The sequence below is a fragment of the Gekko japonicus genome, unplaced genomic scaffold, assembly GCF_001447785.1.
Source record: "Gekko japonicus isolate JY-2015 unplaced genomic scaffold, Gekko_japonicus_V1.1 scaffold572, whole genome shotgun sequence".
Lineage (NCBI taxonomy): Eukaryota > Metazoa > Chordata > Lepidosauria > Squamata > Gekkonidae > Gekko > Gekko japonicus.
In genome coordinates, this window is record NW_015167553.1 from 57238 (window position 1) to 67347 (window position 10110).

General features: G+C 40.7%; 1 protein-coding gene across 1 annotated transcript in view; it reads left to right on the plus strand.

The window, feature by feature from the left end:
• The window catches only part of LOC107112554 (proton myo-inositol cotransporter-like), a gene marked incomplete at its 5' end in the record, with an annotated part of 127333 nt that overhangs the window by 47131 nt on the left and 70092 nt on the right, over positions 1-10110 (plus strand). The window contains 2 exons of the mRNA XM_015413709.1: positions 5895-6058; positions 8653-8773. Of these exons, the coding sequence (XP_015269195.1) occupies positions 5895-6058; positions 8653-8773 (285 nt within the window). The remainder of the gene's footprint in view (positions 1-5894; positions 6059-8652; positions 8774-10110) is intronic.

Genomic DNA, 10110 nt, shown 5'->3' on the forward strand with positions numbered 1-10110 from the left:
GAACCAGATTTTGGACCTTACACACAGAAGTGAGCGACCTGGTCTGATGGGTGGAGATCCAGCTACAGTCATTGGAGGTGGTCCATGTGGCAAGCCAGGACAGTGCATTGATGGACTGGCTGAGTATATGTGATTAGACTAGTCCGTATGGATGCTCTGCAAGTTGGGTTTTCAACAGGTCTGCATAAGGTACAGGATGATGGAAATGGACCTCTTTACCACAGACCAGAATCATCAATTTCCACGTTCCATGTTCAGAGTTGAAAACCAGCGGGCAACAGGAACAGATGTTCTGAACTGCGACTTACCATAGGGATGACTGTACACGTTCCAACTGACTTGTTTCACAAGGTGATTCAGAAGCTGTTGGAACAGAAGGCGGAATTGGTGTTGATACCATGCTTTTGGCCACCAAGAGCTTAATTCCAGGATCTGAAGAGATTGTTGATCGTGGACCCATGGTGCCTACCACTGGGAAAGAACTTATTGACACTAGGATTGGCACAACATCCTCTCCCAGCCCTCCTAAACCTAACAGCCTGGAGGTCGAGTGGAAACAGCTAGAAGAGTTGATTTAGCCTGACAGGGTGACAGACACTATATTAGTTTTCTAGGAAGAGCTCCACAAATAGGGTGTATAACACAACCTGGTGGGTCCTTCACTCTTGGTGTTCAGAACATGATTGGGAACCATTAAATGCATCAGAGGCATCTTAGCTTTCTCCAAGATGGTTTGGATAGAGGGCTAAGCATGAGTACATTAAAGTGGCAGCCATATTGGCAGTGATGGGGGCTAGGAATGGAAGTCCCTTCAATGCCATTCACTTGTTAAGAGATTCCTAAAAGGTTACTACATGGTCAAGACCGCCACAAGTGCAGAGGTTTCTAACTTGGAACCTACATAGGGTCCTGAGAGCATTGTGTAGAAAACCTTTGAACCCATGGAGTCTTAAGGAATTAACATTCAAGACCTTGTTTTTAGCAGACATAATATTAACTAGGCGAGCATCTGAACTGAGGATCCTGTCAGTTGACAGGGAACTTCATGTCTTCCACAATGATAGGGCGATGTTACGTTCGGATCAAGCCTTCATTCCCAAGGTTAATCCAGTTCCTTCACAGGTCAGAGATCATTGTCTTACCTTCCTTTGTCCCAATTATAGGCATGACAAGGAAAGGGAATGGCATTGCCTAGATATATGTAGGGTATTCAGTTTTTTACATTGACAGGCCAAGTAGTGGCATGATTCAGATACGCTATTTGTTTCCTTTAGGATATTTTCCTTATGTCAACTGGTATTGCCTTTTACCTTGAGTAAGCGGTTTTAGGGGTGACATCATTGTTGCATGCAAGGCTCAGAAGCTGAATCCACCAAAAGGTGTTGCAGCATATTCTCTGTGGGGGGCTGCTACGTCAGCAGCTTGCAGATCATTTCCCATCCTTGGAGACGGTAGGTACGGTGGCCACCTGGAAGTCTGTGCACTCTATAGAGTAGAGTGCTATAGAGTAGAGAAGCTGACCTTGGCTGTGGCGGCCTTTCTTTGGGGTGTGCTGCAGCACACTCTATAACCAGAAGACGGATTTCCCACCCTGGGGCACACTGCTATTTTATGTCCCAAGAGTAAGGACTGCCCCACTCCCAGGACCACCGGACAATGGAAGATTTGTATTCACTTACCGTGAAGTTTCCTTCTCGGTGGTCCGGGAGTGGGGCAGTCTTACCCACCCAGTTTTTTGGGGCAGCTTCTGGAGGTTATTTTGGAGGAACATTTATGAAGTTTCTCTGAGACACTAAAACAAAAAATTGTGAGTTAATTGGGTGAGAGAGCGACAGAAGGTTTCAACCTTGGTCTACACTCGCTGGAAGGGCATAAAGTTACAAGGCTGGTTGCCCCGAAAATTAAGTTTCACTATGGTGGGGAGAAGTGTTTTTTCCTTTCCTTAGTGTGATGTTAGGGGATGCACAGCTTGGAGACGACTGGGATGTTCCCAGGGGACAGGCCCCTCTCCTTCCTGGATTGATCTGAGGAAACCGACCCTGTTCCAGAGGGAGGAGCCTATTCCCAAGAGTAAGGACTGTCAGTGATCATAACAGTTTAAATTATTTTGAAAGTATCGTTGTTGCTTTAATTCTTTAATTCTAAGTTGTTATTATGATGCACTGAAATATTTGTATGAAATATGTTTAGAGCTGGTGATTTCTGTATATTATTCTGTATATTATTTAAAATAGTTGAAGATGGCATAAGATAGGTGACAGTATAGCTTAAAATTTAGGTTAGTATATCCATACAAGTAAGGTTGCAGATAGCATTATTTTTAATTTAGAATATTGTAATCAAAATTAATACTTTAGGGGTCTCTTGTAACATAGTGTGCATTAGGATATCCACAAGGCATTACAAAAAAAAATTACATTAGAAGACAAAGGTGCTCTCTCTGTGATGGAAACTCTAGAACAAATACTTCATACACAGTTTACAACATTTGAGCAGAAGGTAGGTGCAGAGATAGATGAAATTGGGCCCATTTAGGTTGAATCAAGTAGAAAATAAGTTTTCTTATCTATTGGAAATGACATCTATGTTGACAAAAACGAACAGGTTTAAATCTATCCAGGAAAAGCAGAAAATCATTACTGATCATTTTAATAAATCTAAAACAGAGTGATCCCAAAATCAAAGAGAAATTAGAGGTTTACATGGTCAAATGCAGATTGTAGAAGATAAAAGATGTGTTAAAAATCCAAAACAGGGATCATAATTTAAAATTTTGAGGTTTAAAAGAAGAAATTAAAAGTTATAATCTAAATGTGCTTTTGAAAGAAAAATGTGATTTGTTGCCAGGATCTGACTTTCAAGAAAATATTGGATTAGAACACGCCTATGTAATTTGTTCTAGACTTTCATAGGTTTTTAATTGATATTTCATTCATTCATTCATTCATTCATTCATTCATTCATTCATTCATTCATTTATTTGTTATTCAGCTTATACCCCACCCTCCCTGCAAAGCAGGCTCAGGGCGGCTTACATTCATTAAAACATATTACATAATATATAGATAGCAATTAAAATCTGATAAAATCAACATAAAACAATTCAATTTCGACAATAATAATAATAAGTGCTGTCAATGTTTTGTTAATTATACAAGACAGCGTACTTTTTGTAAGTTTTTCAGTTTCTCAATGTTCTTCACACAAGCCAGCCATCGCAGCCGAGAGTTGGTGGTGATAGTGGGGGTGGCTCCTAGTTGAAAGCCTGGTGGAAGAGTTCCATCTTGCAGGCCCTGTGGATCTGTGCAAGGTCCCACTAGGCCCTGATCTCTTCTGGGAGCTCATTCCACCTGTATGGAGCTGCCACTAAAAAGGCCCTGGCGGTAATTTATTTATTTATTTTATTACTTCAGTTTATACCTCGCCCTCCCCGCGAGCAGGCTCAGGGTGGTAATGAGCCTGGCGTCCTTGGGACCAGGGAGGGTTAATTAATTTTGAGACCTCGACAGTAGTGTTCTTGTCCCAGTCTTGACCGGGAGCTTCTGGGCCCAGCGGGAGATGGAGGGAACCCGCTCGCCAGCCAGCTAACCGTACTCATGCAGAGGACCAGGGAAAGGAATGAGGAGCCTGGAGGAGGGCTGAACGCACGAGAGGCAGCCGCGGAGGAGACCAGAGACAGCAGCGAAGCCGGAGGCAGCGGTGAGGGAGCCCTGAGGGAGCAGCGGAAGGTGCAGAGCCAGGGCGCAGCTTGGGGGCGGGCCCGAGCTGCTCCAAGCTCTACGGCATGGAAGCCGGCTGAAGGGGCCGCAAGGAACTGGGGAGTATCGGCGGCAGCAGGCGCAGAGGCTGTGGCGTGGATGGCACACCGAGGCTGGACTGCAAAGCCAGGAGGATGGGTGGAGTCACCGGCCTCGGCGTCAAACCCTTTACCGGGGGGAGGAGCCAGAGAGAGGAGGGAGCAGGAGGCTGAGGGGTAATACAAACGGGAGACGAGCTGGCAGATGAGGAGGAACTGGGCTGAGGAGGAACTGGGCTGCCTACAGCTGTGAAAGGCAGAGAGAGAGAGACATGAGCACACGGGTGGAGAGAGAATGTCTACTGGTACTCCATACCCCTCCCCGGCACTGCTTTCCTGCCTTTCTCAGTGTGACATAGAGGGGACAGAGCACCCTTTCCTCAGTTCTGTCTCTGCTGCTGCTGAAAGATGCTGTTGGCACATGTGCTCCCTCTAGTGGTCACAAATTACTGTAGCAGCTGCATTGAGAAACAGAAGTACCTTTGAGAGGTGGAACCTTTGTCAGTTGGAACCTCTGCATTGGATGCTATGGATTTGTTCCATTAATGGTAGCGCCTGCCCCTGATGCAAGAAGTTCTTCCACTAGCATTCAGAAGGCACATTGCACTGGACAAATGTTCAACCGTAGGATCCATCCAACGTTCAGTTGTTAATGAAGTTGTTAATGAAGATTAATGAAGATTTAGGTATTTGAAAAGATTACTGGCAAGGAACCTTTTGACTGTCAGTAGTGGACCAGGTTGCTCTCCATTTGCTATGTTTGAAGAAGCAGCTTCACCGAGGACAACAATTATTTTTATCAGGAGTATTATATGAAGCCCCTGTTCTAGAGAGCTTGAGAGTATTTTCATAGCTTCCTTGTGAGAAGCACAGATAAACAGAACTGGAAGCCAAACCCCTGTTCAGTAAGCAAAAGGAGAAGGACTAAGGTAAAGAAAAATATGGGTCGGGGGAAGACATATATTTTATACCACCACATTCAAAACAAAGGCTACCGGTCCTTCTAAAGACCCCTAGTAAAATTTTGGTATAAAATACACCAGTTAAAACTCAACAGAGCAATTTACTCTTTTTTTTTTATTATGAAATTTAGGTGTTCAATGAGACAGTGTTTTATTGAAAATAGGTTCAGGTAGGAAGGCATTTTGTTTGCTGACTGCTTTATTGGAATCTGGAAGATTTTTGTATTTGGAAACCACATTTAATTGATTAAACAATTCTTAGCAAAGTGCAGGAAGAAGCTTCTATTTGGAGAAAGATAAATCTGTTTTGTTACTTGACATGTTTGTTAGCCAGCAATTTTGGAGCAATTTCTAAAGTTTGTGGCAATCAGCTGACGGCAAGGGGAATCATTCTGCCCTTGAATTTCATTTTGAATTATCTCCTCTGAGCTTTTGCTGTGTCTGGGCGAATATTTGATGTGGCTAGCCATGGGGCTGCAATTCTAAACTTTCCAAAAGCATGAACACTCTAGGTGTAAGTTGTCAAACACAGTTAATTTGAAATGCCTTTGTATGGCTGTGATGAACTATCAGAGTTCTCACTATTGACAGGAGCACTTTCCTATCTATTTCACACCACATCTAAATGCAGTTAATGCAGTGCAGAAGCTCGAAGAGTGCCATTTAAATAGATTGCTGTATTATAAACTGCCGAGTTCACTTTGGGTGAATGCAAGGGGTAAAAAGCTATTTTAGGCTGTGGTCACACACCCTAAATAATCCACTTTCAATCCACTTTCAGTGCACTTTCCAACTGGATTTTGCCAGATCACACAAGTAAAATTCAGTTGGAAAGTGCACTGAAAGTGGATTATTTAGTCTGTGTGTGACCACAGCCTTAAGGTATGTAAAAGTAAATAACGTTTTAATCCATATGCACATTTTTATCCTTTTAATTTGACTTAGATGTGTGGAGATATAAATTCTAATTTAAAAGCTGCTATTGACGATTGCTTGTTCAGTTTCTTAGTGCCCTTTAAAGTCAAAATGCATGTCCCTACCTCATTGATTTGTTCAGAGGGGAAACTTATGTATTAAGCCAGCAGTTTATAATGCCTGGATCAATGGCAGTACTTTTTTATTTTCATCCTCTTCAGGTACTACAGTGCTACCATTATGCAGATGTCTGGTGTTCAAGATGACCGGCTTGCAATTTGGCTTGCTGCAGTGACAGCACTGACTAACTTCATTTTCACTCTGGTTGGAGTCTGGCTGGTTGACAAAGTGGGCCGTAGGAAACTCACACTTGGAAGTTTAGCAGGTATGTGCTGAAATTGGAATTGTTGTGTCGAAATCTTCATCCAGTGTGTAGCATCAAGACAGATTATGGAAAAGAAGTAGGTTTGAAAATGGAAACAAACACTCTATCTGTGAATTGAACTGGAATCTGCAAAAATATTGCTGTTACATGAGATATGTGTGATTCAGATTACTGTGTTTAAAAGTGGGATATTCAGGCTGACTGTGAAGCACTTGGATGGTCTTCAGCAGTCTCATATCTGTTGACTAACGTATCTTGTAATGCTAGGATAAAATGTATTAGAAACACAGCCTCTCAACTCCTTGGGGTAAAGTAAATTAAAGAAGGTATAATCGGTAAAGCCTCATGTAAAACATATATTAAAATGTCTCTCCTAGTTAAAGCAAAATAATCCTTGAAATCCAAATGTGATTTGAAAAAAATAGTTGCAAACATAATCTGCTTTGGTTATCTGGCTTCAGTTGGCACTAAAATGTTAGCAGTATCTGCACTTTCCTTTTACATTTTGTTGTGATAAGATACATAAGTCAAACTTACTACAGGTGGGGCAGCTGTGTTGGTATGAAGCAGTAGAACATATTTTGAGTCCAGTGGCAACTCAAGATTTGTTTTACTACATTAGGTTGCACTGAAATCAATGTGCCTTTCTGTTCATGGGAGGAGCCCTTCTGAAAATGGAAGAGCATCTTTAGAATTCAGGCTCAAATCCATACATTTTATTCTGTTCTGCTTCTGATTTCAGATTGTTTTATACTGGAATTATACATACATACATACATACATACATACATACATACATACATACATACATACAATTCCAGTATATATATATATATATCAGGTCTCAGTGCTCTGTAGAACTACTAGTAGCACACAGGACTAATAAAGCCAATTTTAGAAATAATATTTTTATCTCTGTATCAGTGAATACTTCTGTTGCTTTCATTCTGTTAAGTGATTATTATTTTTAATTTCTTAATCCCTCACTCCCTCCTCCATTTGGAACCATGCAGCCTGTTGAAATATGTGATGCTATCTCTAGCCAAAAATGAAGAATTCTCATGTATTAATTGCTTAGTTGTTTTTCTGAAAGTAAGGATGTTGAATTTTTAGCCCATTCAAAAGTATAGGAGGAGTGTTATTGACTGATTTCACTTATCACAGCTCACTAAGAGAGAACGTATTGCAAGCTAAATAGCTAGATGTTCTAGTGCTTCAACATGCTTTGGCATGTTTCAGGGTTGGAAGAGAAAAGCTATCAAAAATCCAATTTAGTTTGTGACATCTTGGGGGATATAAATACCTTTCCTCAAAAACAAGGTGCCTCTGCTTGGCAAATGAGTCTTAACTGAAAGCCAGTATATAGTATTTTGTTATTTCATGGTTTTAAATATGATAACCCTTTGATCACTTTTGGACATTTGCTAGTCACAGCCCAACAGATACTTTCCCACCAGTCTCAACTCTGCTGCTGGTTGTGACTAAGGTTCCAAGTATTCCCTGCTGGGTTTTAGGAGCTCTTTCAGGATGTATGAAGTGCTAAACTCTGTTGTTGTATCATGAGCAGAATCTCCTTGAATTCCCAGTGAGAGTAAAAATCTCAGTGCTGGTAAGTTTAAGGAAGTGGCTTAAAATACCAAGGCGGAGTATATGGGCGCGATCACAAGGACACATCTAGCAAGCGTAGCACACCCATAGCATCCGCCCAAAGATCCGGAGTTAAAAAATACCTGGGAAAGCCTACTAGCAAATGGAAAAAATAAAATAAAATAAAATAAATTGACTATGGAACATTTTATTTTAACATGATGAATAAAATCTTTTAAGACAAGGTGTTCAAATATTTTCCAAATCATTTCTAAAATATATATATATATGACATCAGATTGATCTAATTTCTATGCACTGAGGACAAGTAAGTCCTAGGTTACAAACTGAACTCTCCAATGCAAGAACAAGATGCATTTCTTTCTTTAGGAGGTGCTATTGTCAGAAGAAAATAAAAAGGTTTCAGGTTTGTTTTTGCATGTGGATGGGTATTCTGTTTGTAATAATTGTTTGGATACACTATATTTTTAATATGCTAGTTGTGATAATTTCATGCCAAGTAAAAATGTCCATAGTCATATTTTATGTTCCTAAAGTAACAGAATGACTTTCAATCTAGAAAAGACAAAAGAAATGCTAATGTAGTATTTTTTCAATTTTTCCGAAAATTTCCGTTTTCCCCCAAAAAAAACCGGAAAAAAACCGGGGGTTTTTCCGAGCTTCAAAATTTCGGGAATTTTTCATCTCTAGGTGTTCTCCTATCCAAATACTTGCCAGGGTCAGCTCTGTTTAGCTTCCGAGATGAGGCTAGCTTGGGCTATCCAGTTCAGGGCTAACCAGGTAGTGGTCCTATCTGAGAGTGCACCAGAACTGGCCGGTGATGTGGCTGTTAAGGATTTAGTTGCCTATGAGAGAGGCATTATTGCAGGGAGCTTAGACAGTTCAAATGAGTTAAATTGCATAGGATAATTTTTGTACCAGAGAAACACTTTTGCATTGTTCAAATTCTGCTTGATTAATTAAACTGCCTTGTTTCTCTATCGTAGGCACTACCTTTGCACTTCTTGTTCTGGCTTTGGGATTTTTGCTGTCCGCTCAGGTTTCACCACAAGTTACTCTTAATCCTGAAGGCCCTTCAGGTCCAAACTCTAGCTGCACAAAATACAGGTGAGTAGCCATGATGATTTCCTCTTGAAAAATTCTTCTTTTCCTCTGATTCTTCTAGGCCTGTGTACAGTAAACCTAGTCAAGGAGTTGTATTCAAAACACTCTAGAGATCTTTGTTCTTTCTGTCACATGGTATCTTCTGTTTCAGTGCTGCCAGTGAGTAGTGTTGTTGTTAGATCCACAGATTCTGATTAGTAGTAATTATGCCTCCATGAAGACATTCTGGTCTCTAAACAATAACTTGTTTTTTATAGAGCAAAGCCAGCAAAATCTCAGGTTTAGTGCAGGGCCAGTGCCTATTTTAATAGAATGCTTTGCACCTTTAGAACTCTTGCTGATCCACTCTGTGCAACTTGATCGTAGATTCTAGAGTGTACAAACATTCAAGGAATTTTTGTTATTCTTGGTTGGATTCAAAGAGCCTCTTGTACAAATGGAATTCATGTTTGGTTGGACAAGGAGGTAGACCTCTTTTTTTTTTGCTGATTCTCCTCAGAGTTTTTCTCTATCATGCTGTATCAGTTGCTTATCTGGAAAGTCTTGTAACCCTCAGGAACAGCTTTTGGTGGAAATTAGTGGATTGAAAGGTACAACAGTAGTATGAGTAGAATTCTGGTTGCAGTTCCTAGGAAACAAATGTGTCATATAATTAATTCTTTTCATTAAAAACAATTACTGTTTGTTTGTTTGTTTATTTTTAAAGCATTTGTATCCCACCATTTTGGGCCAGTTTTTTAACATATGTAAAGCTGCTGGGAGAGGTCATCTGGAGATTTGGGTTAATCCTCCACCAATGTGCAGATGACATTCAGCTCTATTTCACAATACCAGCAGATCCCAGGAAGGCTGAGAGAGCAGCTTTGAATGCTATGTAGTGAACAAAATGTGCAAACGTCTCATGCCTGATGTACAGGCAGTTCAAGCATGTGTTGGGTTTGGGAGATCAAAATCTACTTTCCAAAGGACAAACAGATGACCAAGAATTGTCAGCACCAAACATTTCTGCCTTGTTTATCTCAAAACGTGGTCTGATTAAAAAGCTGCTCTTTTCTTGTAGCTTGGCTTGTTGATAGAATGTATGCAGATTTCTTGGTGATCTCTGTCATACCTCATTGAAGAAGTGCTGCTGGCCATTACTGACTGGTTTTGTTAGATCGCGCTAACAAAGGACTCTTAGAGTGATTCAGCAAGTGATTCAGCTTTATTGGAAGTAACGAACAAGCACTCAACTCAGTAAGAAACCAGAACAGAAAACAGCGGGAGCTTAAGCTCCTTTTAAACATAACCGGGCTAATGTAGCCACGCCTATTTACAAATAACAACCAATAAGATTGCTT